Raw genomic sequence first — 17,021 nt, 5'->3', positions numbered from 1 at the left:
GAATCAGAAAGAAAAGGTTAAGTTCAAATTGTCTATTTTACAAACTCAGAGAAAAAGTGTGATGTGTTTTAGCAGGGTTTCAATAAAAAGCAATTAAATGTAGACAAGCATATGAAAAGATGTTCAACATCAGGTCATTAGAGAAATGGAAATTAAAACAGCAAGAGATGCCACTGTACACATATCAGACTGGGAAAATCGAACACGAAGACCACCACACGCTGGTGAGGGTGTGGAGCAGCAGGAGCTTTCACTCATTGCTGCCAGGAAGGCAAACGGTGTGGCCACTTCGGAAGAGAATTTGGCATTTTCTTACAAAATTGAACATACTCTTACCATACATCCCAGCAACGGTACTCCTAGGTATCTACTGAAGCGAGCAGGTCCGCACTAAAGCCTGCTCGTTTGTATGAATGTTTGTAGCAGTTTCATCCCTAATTGCTAAACCTTGAAGCAACCAAGATGTCCTTCAGTAGGTGAGCAAATGAACAAGCCGGCATGCCCCCGGGGTGCGGTGTTTTCCATGGTGAAAAGGAACAGACTGTCAAGCTACAGACAGACATGAAAGAGCGTAAAATGCATATTGCTGAGTGAAATAAGTCTGTCTAAAAAACTGTTTACCGTGATTTAAACTATATGATGTTCTGGAAAAGGCCAACTATAGAGACAGAAAGATCAGTGGCTGCCAGAGGTTGAGGAAGAGGGAAAAATGAACAGGCCAAAGCAGAGGATTTTAGGGCAGAACATGTTCTGTGTGATACTCTAATGGTGGATACATGGCATAATGCTTTTGTTAAAGCCCAATGAACTGTACAACACAGAATGAGCCTTAATGTAAACTAGGAACTTTAATAACATGTAGGGGAACACCCCAGAAGGGAATTTATTTATAAAAAATTGTGTATGTATTCTTACGTGTTTAAACTTCAGTCACCTTCAAAGTACTCTCCATTTAATGCAATACACCTGTCAGGACATTTTTTCCACTGCTCCGAACAGTCTTTGAACTCTTTGATTTTGATGCCTTTTAGTGCTTCTGCCGTTTTTTGTTTCACCTCTTCCACATCAGCAACACGTTTTCCTTTGAGGACTTTTTACACCCAGGAAAACAAAAAAAAAAGTCGCGTGGGGTGAGATGGGGTGAATGGGGAAGGTGGAACATGGGGGTCATGCTGTTTTTGGTCAAAAACTGTTGAACACTCAGCACAGTGCGGTCAGATGTGCTTGTAAATCACCCATCATGAAATGGGCAAATGCATTGAAAGAGTCTTCAAAAAAATTCACTGAAGCTGAACACAGCTTCTCACAACACCACCAGCTGGTACACAGATACAGATGGGTTCCTAGAACACTCACCTAGTGGGGAAGCCTGCACTACAAGGTACCCGCCCTCCAGAAGATAATTCTGGCTTTTGGGGGCCCTCCTTATAATCATACATCCATATGGATTCCATTATAATAAACATACCACACCAAAGCAAAATGTTAATAAAAGGGGAAATTGGAGAGGTGGAGGGAGAAAGTATATGAGAATTCTCCTCGCTGTTTAATTTTTCTGTGAGTCTAAAACTGCTAAAAAAAGATAATAATGTATATGAATTTAACAATTTTGGGGACTCATAAAATCAGACAAATCAGACAGTAATCTGGAAAATTCACCATATGGAATATTCAATTACAATGGTGCTACATAAATAATACAAGTGTATGTATTAAACCAGTTATCACAGTTGAAAAGCCACTCATCTTACCTGCATTGCCTTGAAATTATTCGTATAATTCATGGCAAACACAAAATGTCAGATTTATAATGTGGTTCTTTAGGAACTAAAATTCTGGGAAAGCCATTGCTTACTAGTAAGAGATCTGTTACTCCCCTCAGGTGTCCGTTAAGTGGACCAGTGACTGTACATCAAATCTGAACCACAAGGAAAACCGCAGCAACAGGCAACACTCTAAAAATTTATTACCAAATTACAACCTATGCACAAACACAGTAAGCTCATGATACTAGCAAAGTTAGCAGCACAAAATGTAAGGAAAATCACATTTAATAAATACAGTTTAGAAACATCTTCTTTAAATTAGGTTCAAAATACTGGCAGACAAACACTGAAACAAAAATCTCAACACACACACACCATCATAACATAAGTGATCTTGCTGGACACGGTCCACACCGTAAGAACTGGAGGTCACTCTGCTGCCGCCCACAATCCGAACAACGTGTGTCCATCCTGTGTGTTTTCATGAAGTACTTAGGTTCTTAGACAATGGAAACAGTTAGATTCCCAGACTTTTCATGTTGTCAGGTTAGCTTGCACTTATGAAGCGATGAGAAACTAGGAGGACATGTAACAAAGCTGGTCATAACAAAGACAGGAAGGATAATTCGGACATTTCACAGAAGCTTAATTTGAATATGTGGCTTTGACAGAGAAAGAAAGACAAATATTTTAAATACAGATTTCAGCGTTAAAGTAAAAAGTCAATGGGAAGAGGGCAAGAAGATAAAGAAGGGCACACTTAAACACACAAATCTGCATGGATGATGAACTGAATTTAAGTACAGTTTCTATTCCTTCGCACCAAAAACTAAGCCTGGTTAGCTGAGGTAGAGTCTGGACATAACACGTGCAAAGACCCACGTTTCCACAGGGCAATATTTAGTCATCTCCAAGGTTGTAAGACAAAAGTGCATTTTATAGTTTTGAACATAAAATCAAATGAGACCTCTTTTGGAGGAAAACCTCTATGCTAATTTCCTGCTTATTGTGCCAGATTTCCACATGTGCAAACACCTACACCCTGCTGGTGACGAAGCAAAGCTGTGTCCAGCCTATTTATACACATATATAAAATAAGGTCAATCAAGAAATGAGAATGGTAAAATTAAAAGAATAAATTTCATGACATTACCATAACATTTTTTTTCTGTTTTATTAACAAGTCACCTGGAAATTTAGAAATGTTCCATCTAGAGTGGTCCAGAACCTAATAAAAACTAAAAAATATATTGTTAATTTGTGAATGTTTAAAAACGTATCTATCATCTTAGGGATTTTACTTTAAAAATACTCATACAGTTTCCACATTAAGAAACAGTATTAAAGCAAATGTCCTAAAAAATTAAATAAGCACGAAAAAACTGAAAGTATAAATAAGTAAACACAGTCATTACAACAGCGTTTTTAGCTTTTCCTGCAAAAATAATTAATTAAGATGAGAATAAAACATTTGGAGTTTATTTTTATCCCCTAACGTTCCCTCCAACTGTAATTCCTACTTCTTTTCTGTTGTGACAGCTTCTGAGATTCACATAAATATTATGTGCATCACAAATTAAGTGGTATATAAAAACAATCATACAATCATAAAGTTAAGGAACAAAAGATACAAAAATATTAAAATAATTACTACCGTTTCCTCAAGTAAGTTAAAATGGCCATTTCTTAGAAAAGGCCAGCAAGTATCCTTAATGCTTCATGCCAGGGGTGCCCGACCTCCAGGCTGTGGATCAGTACCAGTCCGGGCCTGTCAGGAGCCAGGCCTCACAGCAAGAGGTGAGTTGCATGTAGTGCTCTTGAATCATCCCAAAACCACTCCCCACACCTCGTTCTGTGGAAAAATTACCTTCCACAAAACTATCCCTGGTGCCAAAAAGGTTGGGGACCACTGCTTTATGCTTATCATACAGGATGCATCCTAAGGTATTTATCATCAATAAGATTGAAGGAAGAGTGGGAATCTAGTATTACACAAAAAAGACTCAATAATCAAGACAATACTGAAGGAGCCAGAGCCCACATAACGTGAAAGACCTGCCTAAGTCCTTCTGTGCCTCTCAAGTTAGGCTCGGGGAGAGTGAAACCACCATGTCAACTGGTTCATTTTATGACTCACACTGTGATTTTGACAGCGCACACAGAAACTTCCTAGGAAGGAATTCAAATGAACTAAAGCTGCTCCAAACCTAAAGGCTATCAATAATTTCATATGTAATACAGTCAGGCTACATGGAGCAAAGTGGAAGAGTAACAATTACATTGTACATTTGGGCTGTACACACACACTTTTCCTGACGTGTCTGTTTGTTTGTTCATAGTACATTCATCAGACACTTGCCTGCTCATTTTTTACACAGTGATTTTAGCCTATTTTTTGATAATCAAATATTGTGCCATAAAAACTGCAGTCTCAGGAGCTCAGATGAAGCCCCTGGTTATGCAGCTAGACCACATGTGTGTCCTCTTCCAAGCTGTCCTGGTACTTCTAGACCAAGGTCCAAGTTCAAGTGGGTCTGGCCACTCTGCAATGCCTGTGCTGCTACTGACCGGAAGACAAAGTCTGTGATGCCCTTGTCTACTGCCTGCTTGCATTACTAAAAGGTTTCAGTCTGCATTAAAGAGCCACTTGTCTGTTACATTTCATCAATATTAATTCCTTTAAAAAATGAAGAACTTAGGAGAACAAAATGTTTACACACAAGATGTAACATGTTTACATGTCTACCATAATTACAGGTGTACATGTTTACAATAAACATGTAGCTTAGAAATGACAAAACGGATTAATGAAACTAGCCAGATCTGCAAGTTATATTTTTCAGATAAATGAATATCAGTTCTAACTTTAAAACAGATTTAAAGAGCAAAAAAGAGAAAACCTTTTACCTATTTTCTTTCCAAAGCACACCCAGATTACTGTGCCTCTCCATTTATAATGCAAACTCACTTCCTTAGTTGCCCTCAAGGCCACACTGTGTAGTTATGCAAAGTGCCCTGTCAGACCTGTGCTGCATGGTCCAACTCCATAAGCATAAAGCCCCCACCAGGCTCTTCGCCGCCCCATCCCCCACAGGGCTCTTGTACACAGGAAGCACCCAAAGCAAGTCTGCTGAATGCAGGAACCACCTGATCAGGTGTATGCAAGACAGAACTGCACAAACCTAGTCCTAACACTTCAGTGTTATAAAATCCAAAATACTCATGCTTTCAGATGAATCATAGGGACCAAAACTTTCTAATTTGATAATGCAGCATAGAAAAAACAAAATGCAAGAATGCTCTCATTCTGGGTAAAGCAACTCACTGTCTGGCAATAACGATGGTGTACCCACAATGTACTGCCAAGGCAAAACAGAACACCTGAGAGGTGTCCTCAGGGTGGTTTAAGGGGCTGAAGATATAGTGCATTCAGCACTATACGAGTGCATTCAGCATCCACTGACAGGACAAAATAAGAAACAAAGGAAATAAAAAAGCATACCTGAATCACTTAACTTGCTAAAGATAAGCTTTCAGGGAGCTTGAGTTTCCAAACATTGCTTAACTAATAATTTTTAAAAATCACAATTACTATATCATTATCCATGAAGAATTTTTTTCAGAAATGAAATACATGCCAAGAGAAGTAACACAAGACCAGGAAAAATGATCTAATTAACTAAAGAACAAACAAGCTTCAACAATTGCTCCTAGTACTTCAGAAAAAAAAATGTTACTGGATGGCAACAGTTTGCAAGATTACCTTAGTGAGATTATTTCTTTAATTAAAAATGAAACAGTCTGGGCCAGGGGATTCAGTTGGTTGGTTGCAGCATTGTCCTGTGCACCAGAAGGTTTCAGATTCGATCCAGTCAGGGCACATTCCTAGGCTATGAGTTTGATCCCAGTTGGGGAGTACCCAGGAGGCAACCAATCGATGTTTCTCTCTGATATTGATGTTTCTCTCTCCCCCCTCCATCCTGTTCTCCCTAAAATCAATAAACATATATTCAGATGAAAATTTTAAAAAATTAAAGTATGTCCCAAATGAAAGAACAGAACAAAACTCCAGAAAAAGAACAAAAAGGAGACAAGCAATCTACTATATGCAGAGTTCAAAACACTGCCTATAAGGATGCTCAGTGAACTTGGGGAAAGAGTAGATGAACTTAGTGAGAACTTCAACAGCATAAAAAAAGGATATAAAATCCATAAAAAAGGACCAGTCAGAAATGAAGGATACACTAACTGAAGTGAAGAATAATTTACAGGGAATCAACAGTGGCGTAGATGAAGCTGAGTATCAAATCAGCATCTTGATAAGAAGCAAAAAACACCAAATCAGAAAAGCAAGAAGAAAAAAGAATCCAAAGAAGTGAGGATAGTGTAAGGAGCCTCTGGAACAACTTCAAGTGTATCAACATTTACACCATGGGGGTGCCAGAAGGAGAAGGGAGGGAGGAAGAAATTGGAAACCAATCTGAAAAAATAATGACAGAAAACTTCCCTACCTTGGTGAAGGAAATAGACATCCAAATCCAGGAAGCACAGAAAGGCCCAAACAAGATGAATCCAAAAGGCCTATACCAAGACATATCATAATTAAAATGCAAAAGGTTAAAGACAGAGAATCTGAAAAGCAGTAAGAGAAAACCAGTTAGTTATCTACAAGGGAGTTCCCATAAGACTGTCAGCTGATTTCTCAACAAAAACTTTGAAGGCTAGAGAACTTCCGGCCAAGATGGAGGCATAGGTAGACACACTGTGTCTCCTTGCACTACCAAAAGAAGAATAACAAATTTAAAAACAAAAAACAACCATAACTGACAGAAAACTGAACTGTATGGGAGTCTGACAACCTAGGAGTTAAAGAAGAAACATCCAGACTGGTAGGAGGGGCAGCTGGGCAGAGAGGACTGGCGGCAAGTCGGGGGCTGGTGGACTGGGGCTGGCAAGTCAGCGGCCAGCGGACCAGTTGGTCCCACATTCGTGTGCAGATAAACCAGGAGGAACAACTGGGGAGCAAGACAGACCAAGAAACCCAGGGTTCCAGCTCGGGGAAACAAAGCCTTCAAAGCCTCTGACTAAAAACACCTGTGGGGTTGAGGCAGCAGTGGGAGAAACTCCAGGCCTCACAGGAGAGTTTGTTGGAGAGACCCACAGGGTCCTAGAATGTACACAAACCCACCCAACAGGAATCAGCACCAGAAAGGCCCAACTTGATTGTGGGTAGCGGGAGAAGTGACTGAAAACTGGCAGGGAGTGTAGCTAGCTACATTGTTACCTCTCAGACCCCTACCCCACATACAGCATCACAACACAGTGACCTGGGTTGCCCTGCCCTGGTGAACACCTAAGGCCCCGCCCCTTACTACATAACAGGCGTGCTGACACACTCACAAAAAAAATGGCCCAAATGAAAGAACAGATCAAAGCTCCAGAAAAAATACAACTAAGCGACGAAGAGATAGCCAACCTATCAGAGGCACAGTTCAAAACACTGGTAATCAGGATGCTCACAGAATTGGTTGAATATGGTTGCAAGTTAGAGGAAAAAATGAAAGCTATGCTAAGTGAGATAAAGGAAAATGTACAGGGAACCAACAGTGAAGGGAAGGAAACTGGGACTCAAATCAATGGTGTGGACCAGAAGGGAGAAAGAAACACTCAACCAGAACAGAATGAAGAAACAAGAATTCCAAAAAATGAGGAGAGGCTTAGGAACCTCCAGGTCATCTTTAAACTCCAACATCTGAATCATAAGGGTGCCAGAAGGAGAAGAGGAAAAGGAAGAAATTGAAAACTTATTTGAACAAATGATGAAGGAGAACTTCCCCAGTCTGGCTGGAAGGAAATAGACTTCCAGGAAGTCCAGGAAGCTCAGAGAATCCCAAACAAGTTGGACCCAAGGAGGAACACACCAAGACACATCATAATTACATTACACAAGATAAAAGATAAGGAGAGAATCTTAAAGGCAGCAAGACAAAAGGAGAGAGTTACCTACAAAGGAGGGCCCATAGGACTGTCAGCTTATTTCTTAGAAGAAACCTTGCAGGCAAGAAGGGGCTGGAAAGAAGTATTTGAAGTCATGAAAGGCAAGGACCTCCATCCAAGATTACTCTACCCAGCAAAGCTATCATTTAGAATGGAAGGGCAGATCAAGTGCTTCTCAGATAAGGTCAGGTTAAAGGAGTTCATCACCACCAAGCCCTTATTATATGAGATGTTAAAGGGACTTGTCTACAAAAAATATGAACAATAAAATGACAACAAATTCACAGTTATTAACAACTGAACCTAAAACAAAAACAAAAACAAACTAAGCAAACAACTAGAACAGGAACAGAATCACAGAAATGGAGATCACATGGAGGGTTATCAGTGGGGGAGTAGGAGGGGGAGAGAGGGGGGAAAGGTACAGAGAATAAGTAGCATAAATGGTAGGTAGAAAACAGACAGGGGGAGGTTAAGAATAGTATAGGAAATGTGGAAGCCAAAGAACTTATACGTATGACCCATGGACATGAACTAAAGCAGGGGAATGTGGGTGGGAGGGGGTGTGCAGGGCGTAAGGGAATAAAGTGGGGGAAATGGGACAACTATAATAACATAATCAATAAAATATATTTAAAAAAATAAAATATTTTTTAAAAAATTTTGAAGGCTAGAAGGGAGTGGCAAGACATATTCAAAGTGATGAAAAGCAAGGACCTACAACCAAGATTACTCCCCAGAAAAGCTATCATGTAGAATCAAAGTACAGATAAAGAGCTTACCACAGAAGAAAAAGCTAAAGGAGTCCATTACCACCAAACCAGTATTGAGTGAAATGCTGAAGGGTCTTCTTTAAAAAAAAAAAAAAGACCAAAAAATATGAACAATGAAATGACAATAAATATATTATCTATCAACAATTGAATCTAAGAAACAAAATAAATGAACAAGTAAAACAGAAACAGACTCACATATGCAGAACATTTTCAAGGTTGCCAGATGGGAGTGGGGTTGGGGGATGGGTAAAAAAGGTGAAGGGATTAAGGTATACAAATTCTTAGTTATAGAATAGTCACGGGGATATAAAGTACAGCATAAGGAATATAGCCAATAATATTGTAATTATTACATATGGTGTCAGATGGGTAATAGATTTATTGGGATAATCACTTAGTAAGTTATGTAATATCTAATTAAGGGTTTGTACACCTGAGACTAACATAATATTGTGTGTCAACTGTAACTGACATAAAAATTAATAAAAATAAAAATGGGCAGAAAGAAATGAATAAAAGGAAACTTCTATCATCTGATTTTTAAGATGAATTCAAGTTAAAATAAAATAATGGTTTTAAAATCTTAAAAAACTTATAATTTAAATTCTTATAATCTATCCCTCAGAAGAAAGTGGGTAATTTATAGCATTAGATGAATACTGGAATTCAGTCAAATTTAAGTTATCTATAAATCACAGTTCTTAATAGGGGAAAAAAATCTCCTAAGATACTAAAAGGTTTTTTATAAAGTATCTAAAGAGTTATGTTTGTTTTTAGTTTTAAACCAGTAGGTACTCTCTAAAATTGAAAAGTCAGGATATCATCAAATACAAATTTTAAAAACTTGACCATTAAAGCATAGGCTGCCCAATCAAAATAGGATAAATGTAATTTTAAACAAATGTAAGTTTAAACACCACAAGACTCACTCCACTTATGATTAGATATAGGCTGACTACTCTTCATGGCCTCTTTCGGTCTAATTCCTGCTGAACTGACTAAGCACGGCATTTTTCTATCCTAATCTTTCTATTGTGTGCCCAAGTTCTCAACCATGACAAATCACAATTTAAAAATTTTCAAATGAACATCATTCATTATATACAATGCTATTTTGTTAAACAAGCTGTCTGGAAAACTATAAATTTGGTTTTGTTTGTTTTGCATTAGTCACAAGAGAGTAGACTTGTTCAGAATACAAAAGTATTTACTTAGAATATAAAAGTCAAATTCAACAAAAATCAAACAATGTTGGAGCTGAAAAAAATCATGGGTTTATCTGTTTGACCACATTGAAAGAAAAGTGAAAACAAACTCAGAGGTCTAGAATGAAGAAGTGCACTGTATCATAATATTCTTCCCACCCTTCCAATATGAAATATGAGAAGTACCAGCAAAAATACTAATGACCAGAGAAACGACCTGGCAAAATGACTCAAAACCCACCAAAACGTGAGGATATTCTTACCCAGAGCTCAATAAATGATTAAAGGCTAATAATAGAAGAAATCGTGTGGGGAAGAAGGGTAAGAATTCAAACCACATAATAGACTCTAACAGTAAAGAGCTGAATTCTAGAGGTTTAACTAGTAAATTCATTATCTAATCCACAACTATCATTCTTAACGAATAATGAATCTGATACAACCTCAGTTTTGATGTTAAAGTCAACATGTGTTAGAGCCCTCATGTTTAGAGCAAAGAATAGAAAAACACAAAAAGCAAAAGATAACAAATGCAAGTGAGAAATAGAGGTTCTTCTAAATCTTTTGTAAACAAGCTTCCACAATAGCACACTGATCCCTTCCCTCCACTGCCCTGGCATCCTGGTTTGGGGTTGCAATATTAATGCACACAGTCGGGTGACTGGCATCCTGGTTTGGGGTTGCAATATTAATGCACACAGTCGGGTGACTGGCATCCTGGTTTGGGGTTGCAATATTAATGCACACAGTCGGGTGACAGGGACCATCAGGCTTTCTATGTAAGCTTCTCTTATTTTCCAACTACATTTACACTGTATAGTTTTAGATTGTTTGCCTTTAAGTGAAAATCTCTCCAATGAAAAGTTTCCAAACCTATTTTTTAAATGCATGAATTTCTTCACATTTTATAAACAAAAATACCAGAATGAGAGAGCTGACAAAAATTCAAGCAGATCCAAATTCAACCATCCATTTCTCATACTTCTCCAAGTCTGCAGCAGAGACAGACTTTGCAATTTTCTTAAGTGCCAACTCAAAGTCTCCTTTGGTAACAGGCATCTGAAGCTCTTCCTTAGAAAGCGCACGGATTTCTTCTGGACTTAAGCCATTGATGCGCCGTCTCATTGCCATTAAGGATGCATCCCTAGAAATGTACCAAAGTCAGTGAATACTCATTGTTGCAAATGCTGTAAACACTTTCAGTTGTAACAAAGTTAAGGAAATACATTAAAAAGATCATGCTATATGTTTTTATGATTTGTGTAGAATTTTCTAATTTCAGAGACATCCTGACAGTGTAGGAAAGGTTAAAAGGATGCAAAGGACTTAAACATAAAATGCATTGTTAATGAACCCTAAAAGTCCATACTGGGCTCAGATAACACTGAATTTTATTTTCCCTATTTATTCCTCAAAGACAGGCAAGAAGTTTAGTAAACTTAAGTAGAATTTTGAAATACTGAATTGTGCTCTTGGAAATGAACATATGGCTAAATGTTAAGATAATTCAAATCTTATACTGGTTTGTCTGCAGTCTAATTAGAGGAGGTAAAGCCAGGAACCTCTCTCTCTACGACATGCTTTTATCTGCATAGAGTGGATGTAGAATTCCTTTCACGGAGAATTTGTTGGCAAATTCTAAAGGGATAAAAAAAATCTGACTTCTCCAGATCCAATTTTTAAGTCCATTCTGATCACTTGTAAATCACTATGAAGGTTTTGGACAAATGGACAATTAGTGCTTATGAAAAAGCTATTAGGATGCCCAGTCAAACAAAACTTCACATTTTTAATATTTTAAACAGTGATATTAAAAACTAATTTGAACTTATTGTGTGCCACTACACTTAAATATACAGAGGAAAAATACCAGTAAAAAACTGTGAAACACAGTTGTTGTGGTTTTAAGGAAAGACCACTGATGTAAACTTAAGTATCATTAGAGAAGTAAGAACTAAAAGAAAAACTCATCTTCAATGAGTGGTGTACATTCTCTAAAATTATGGTATCACTAAATTGAAAGGGAAATTTCACAAACTGGTCAACTTTGTTCATCTGCATATGGTAAAATAATGCCAATCAAACCTAAATGATACTATTTTACATCGATGCAGCCAGGCTCCAATTTGGGGCTAAATTTACCTTAGGTTGTCAAAGTCATTATAAAGTTAGACACAACAATTTAAAAAACCACAACAATAGAGAAGATGATCATATTCTTATGTTCTTATTTACCTTAACAATGAACAAAGAAGGTATGTAGAAAAAACAAGACAAACAAGAGATCATTCCAAGGAAATGGGTGGCTGGCTGTTTTCATGTCAAGGGCCAATAACTACACAGACTTTCTGACTAATCCTCCTGCCAATCCTATAACTAATCCCTGAGATCACAGATCATTAAAAAAAATACCTGCAAACATTAGTTATATCAGCACCAGAATAGCCCTCAATCTTCTCTGCTATATCTTCCAGCTGGATATCAGGATCCAATTCAACCTCACGAAGATTGATCTTTAGAAGCTCGGTTCTTCCTTTTGCTGTGAGAAGATTTTTTGATATTGTTACGTGTTTTTCTTTATAAATCATTTTGATGAGAAATCACATATTAACATTCAGGAGAGGAAAGAGAGTCAGTAACTGTGGGTCCACTGGCATTCCAATTCACTGCATGGCTCCTGGAAACATGTGACTTCCTATGTGCTTTGGGTGAAATAACTAAACATAGAAAGAAACTCAGAGTTTTCCTTAAAGATTGTGAAGATACTTGCTATGAGAACAATGGGTCTGAGATCCTTTTATAAAAAATAAAAACATTAATATTCAAGCACCAGAAATGCTTTTAGTAAAAAAAGTCTTATAAAACTAGACTTCATAGATTGTTACAAACTCCTATGAATTACTTTGCTTAATTAGCTCTTTAGTATGACACAGGAAAAGAGTTATACAACTCTAGCCAGTAGTTTTTTAAAAATCCAATTTTCTTTTTCTGGAAAGCTGTAATTGGCACAAAATGCTTATTAATGTATGTTTTACCTGGAGAGCCAGCCCACAGACATTTGCTGTTCCAGTATGTCTGAGAAAGCTCAAACAAACCACATAACTTTTTAAATAAGCAATCATGCTTGCTGTTTTACCATCAGTTTAAGTGGCAAATCCGCTTAACATAGCACACTAAAATAATGCATAATTAGTCTGGAACTGGCTCTCTCCCACTTCCTGACATATAAAATGAAATTTAATTTTCTCCAACGTTTATCCTGAAAATTTTTAAATCTATAAGTAAAAAACTCAATAAATAGCTATTTACTTTTCATCTAGATTCACCAATTGTCACCATTTTGCCATTACCACTCCCTTCTTTCCTTTTCTCTCTGCCCTTTTTTGAATTGAGAGCCAGTGGTAGGTCTCACAACACTTCATCTTAAATTCTTCAGTACGTACTAAGAACAGAAGTATCAATGCAATTATCACACTCATCAGGAAATTTAACTCTGGTACATTAGATCATCTAATATACAATCCAGATTAAAATGTCCCCATTTGTCCCAGACCTTTCTAACTTTCTTAAAACCCATCACCTGTTGCATTTAGTCATCATATCTCTTTACTTTTCTTTAATCTAAAACAGTTCCACAGTGTTTATTCTTTGTTTGTCTTTCATGACACTGACAATTCTCCCTCAAGTGACCTTACAGAGCCAAGGCATTCCAATAAAGATCCGAACCCGCCTGTTTGTGGAACCAACTAAAATTTATGAAAATGAAAAAAACCAAGAACAACCAAGACACTAGAAGAACAGCAGCAAAGTAGGCGGAACTGCCGTCAAAAGCAGTAAAATTTACGCCTGAGTGACACTCTTGTAGAGACAAACAGACCAGTGACCTGGAAGCACATCAGAGCATTTACTGTGCACACCCGATTGAGGACTAGGTGGTGCAAGCAGTTAGGGAGGGCGTGTCTTCTCCATAAGTCATGTCAGAACAACTGACTATCCACAGGCAAAAATGAAGCTGGGTCCTACCTCGCATGTACACAAAAAAATCGGTGCCAGATATATTACTAATCTAAACATTAAGATGCAAAATTATAAGCATTTTAGAAGGTAAAACAGGAAGACATCTTAATGACCTCAGAGAGGGATTCTTAAGATACATATTCAAAAATAGACTACAAAGGAAAAGATTGATAACCTAATCATATTAAAATTAGCATTCCTATTTATCAAAAGATACTGTAATATAGTAAAAACACACAAAATCCACTACAAAATCCAATGGCCAATAAATAAAGGAAAAGATAATTAATTCTTTAATAATAAAGGAAATATAAACTAAGCCACAATAATTATACCAAGACACTGGTATAAATTTAAAAGTCTGCCAGTACCAGGTGCTGGAAAAATATGAAACCACAGGAATTCTCACACAGTGCTGGCAGGGGGACGCTGGAGTGACCGCCGGGGAAGACAGACAGGATTACCTCCTGATGCTCTAGCGATGCAGCACAACCTACCGTTTCACTCCCAGAGGGAACGTTCCGTCCTGGCCCAGAGAGCTGAGGCATCTGCACTACTACGCAGCATAAGAATGTTCAGCGCTGCACTGTTCCTAACAGCATAAAACTTCAAACAATCAAAATGCCCATCAAACCATATGATATATAACTGTGGTACAATGACATAATGGTTGCTGTGGGTTGAACTGTATCCTCCCCCCAAATTCCTGTGTAGAAGTCCTAACTTCCAGCACCTCAGAATGTGACTGTATTTGGAGATGATGTCTTTAAAGAGGCAATTAAAGGTAAAATGAAGTCATACGGGTGGGCCCTAATCCACTCATATGTGTTTTTACAAGAAAAGATCTGGACACACACATATAAGGGGAAGACCACATGAAGACAATGGGGAAAACGGCCATCTACAAGCCAAGGAAAGAGGCAGAAGAATGAAACCAATCCTGCTGACACCTTGATCTTGGACTCTAGCAAGAACTGTGAGAAAATAGTCATCTGTTGTTTAAGTGCCCCCAGTCTGTGGTACTTTGTTATGGCAGCCTCAGAAGACTACTAATGCAATAGAATACCACACAGGAAAAATATAGTCTGCATCTATATGTCACAATGTGGATGAATCTGAAAAATATACTGAGCAAAAGAAGCAAGATACAAATAAACACAATTACTGTGATTTCATTTATGTAAAGTTCCACAGGAGGTAAAAATGTTTGCTTGGGGTTACATTATTAGGTGATAAATTATAAGGAAAAACAATAAATTATTTCCATAAAAAGAATAGCAGTGATTACTGCTAGGGGACAGGAAGAGAGTTGTGCTAGGGACAGAACATAATGGGGAGATTCTCAGGTCTGACAATGCTCCACTTCTTGTCCTAGGAGGTGGTTAGATGGTTGTTTGCTTTGCCAAATATTGTATAAATTGAGTATTTTAATCTATGTTTCTGTATCTGAGTAATATTTTTCACACACACACACATATGTGTGCACACACAAAGTAAAACAAAGCAAAGCAAAGAGCAGCTACAGTGGAAAAGAGAAGCAACCAGGTATTGTCTGGAATTGCCAAAAAGAAAAGGTGTATCTAGCAAACCTTTATTTCTAGAATTCCTTGATCTTGGGAGCTCCCTATCATTGGTCATCCCTCACCAATGAGCCCACCTTGCAGTTCATCATGGTACGTGGCAGGTATAGGACCAAAAAACTCCCCCACTCAGCAGCGATGTGGGAAGCAAGAGGGGAGGGGAGGAAACTCCCGGGTCCCCTGCTACAGAAGAAGGCTGTGCTCCTGATGCCCCACAGGATCTCTGAATTGAGAACTCATTTCATTGTGCCCTACATGGAGCAGGTGAGTTAGTGAGCGATTATCACTTTGCTCATTTACTCCCAATGTTAGAAAGCCACTGTATTTGTAAAGCAAATGTTTTACTGTGGCCTGCCATCAGAACTTCAACACCAAGTTTAATGTAATGTACTCTCCTCCAAAGGCAGTTCTACACAGACAACTTAAATGAACTTTGGAGCTGTTCGTAAAATAAACCTGTTCATAAGTGAGGGCCTAGTGGTCTGAAGCCTAGATGGAAGCATCCTCCTTTTCCCTAATAACCATGATTTGGGAAAAGTTAACTTTTAGTACTGCTTGTATCAGTGATTTGTTAAAAGATTCTAAGTAGGATTTATCAACTCAGTTTTTATACTTCAACTTCAGTTTTATAAACTGAATTAATGATATGTAATAGCCTTGTGAAAGGACATAACAAGGGGTTAATGTGTTAATAGTATAAAGATCTGCCACAGCTACACAGCCAAGTTAACACACATTCTAGATCTAAATAAACACTGTGATAACAATTCTCCTTACGCACCCTAGACAGTTCACTGAGGTGGATGACGGTGCACTGGGGCCAGACTGTATTCATGCCCCTGTTCTGCGGCCCTGGGCAGGATATTTAACTCTCAGTGCCTCAGTTTCCTCATAGTAAAATAAAGATAAGAACAGAACCTACCTCATAAGACTGTTGAGTTAAATGAGCTAATACACTGAAATCCTGGCCCAGGGTCAACAGTCAGCAAATGTCTGTTGTCCCATCACTACCACCATTAATCAGTTAACAAACAGGAGTACAGGGAGACTGAGAAAACCCAGATCCCTTCTATGAAGCAACATCTGGGAGACAGTGAACACGGATGAAGCACCCAGGGACATGGAGTCCACACAGGGAGATAGGCAGGGCAAAGAAGACCTTGGAATCAAAAGTTCAATGTTGACTTTGAAAAACAATAAAATTTAAATGGAAGGGAAGAGAAAAAAGCTAGGGAATGAGGGCATCATAAATAATGGAAGTAGAAAGAAGCATACATATACCAGAGTGAAAAAAGGTCAGTAGAAAAGTACAACAGAACACTACAAAAGGCAAATGACACAAGCAGGAGAGCAAAGATGTGAACTTGCAGGGGAAAAAAAAACAAAAGAAAAAAATTTTGACACTGATGTGACAGGAAATATGAGACTTGATGATGCCTTGGTAGCTATGGAGGTTAGTCTAAAAGTAAAACAGAATCAAATAACGGGGTCTAGAGAAAGGAGTCCATTAGGCTGACCATATGGATACTGCCATATTTAGATGCAAGAACTAAGAAGAGACTTAAGGTAAGGCCAAGCTCCACCAGTCTGGTTACGTGACTTCTTGACTTTCGTTGACCATGGAAGACTGAATTTACCAAGATGACTGCCCGAGTCTCCCTTATCCCACACATGCTCTTA

At 38.1% G+C, this 17,021-nt stretch overlaps 1 protein-coding gene across 5 annotated transcripts in view; it reads right to left on the bottom strand.

Annotated features, from left to right (window-relative positions):
• Positions 1-947: 947 nt before the first annotated feature.
• The window catches only part of KATNAL1 (katanin catalytic subunit A1 like 1), a 121,494-nt gene continuing 105,420 nt past the window's right edge, over positions 948-17,021 (bottom strand). For 4 of the 5 annotated variants that reach the window (XM_045188152.2, XM_045188154.2, XM_045188153.2 and 1 more), the window contains 2 exons: positions 12,157-12,283; positions 1,953-10,888 (listed from right to left, as the gene is read on the bottom strand). In XM_045188152.2, the coding sequence (XP_045044087.1) occupies positions 10,690-10,888; positions 12,157-12,283 (326 nt within the window). In that variant the 3' untranslated portion in view covers positions 1,953-10,689. Of the gene's footprint in view, positions 1,091-1,952; positions 10,889-12,156; positions 12,284-17,021 lie in introns of those variants that run through there. The other variant, XR_008426437.1, reaches the window with a different exon arrangement.

This window comes from Desmodus rotundus, chromosome 3 (genome assembly GCF_022682495.2).
Source record: "Desmodus rotundus isolate HL8 chromosome 3, HLdesRot8A.1, whole genome shotgun sequence".
Taxonomy (NCBI): Eukaryota; Metazoa; Chordata; class Mammalia; order Chiroptera; family Phyllostomidae; genus Desmodus; species Desmodus rotundus.
This window is presented reverse-complemented; position numbering and strand designations above follow the sequence as displayed.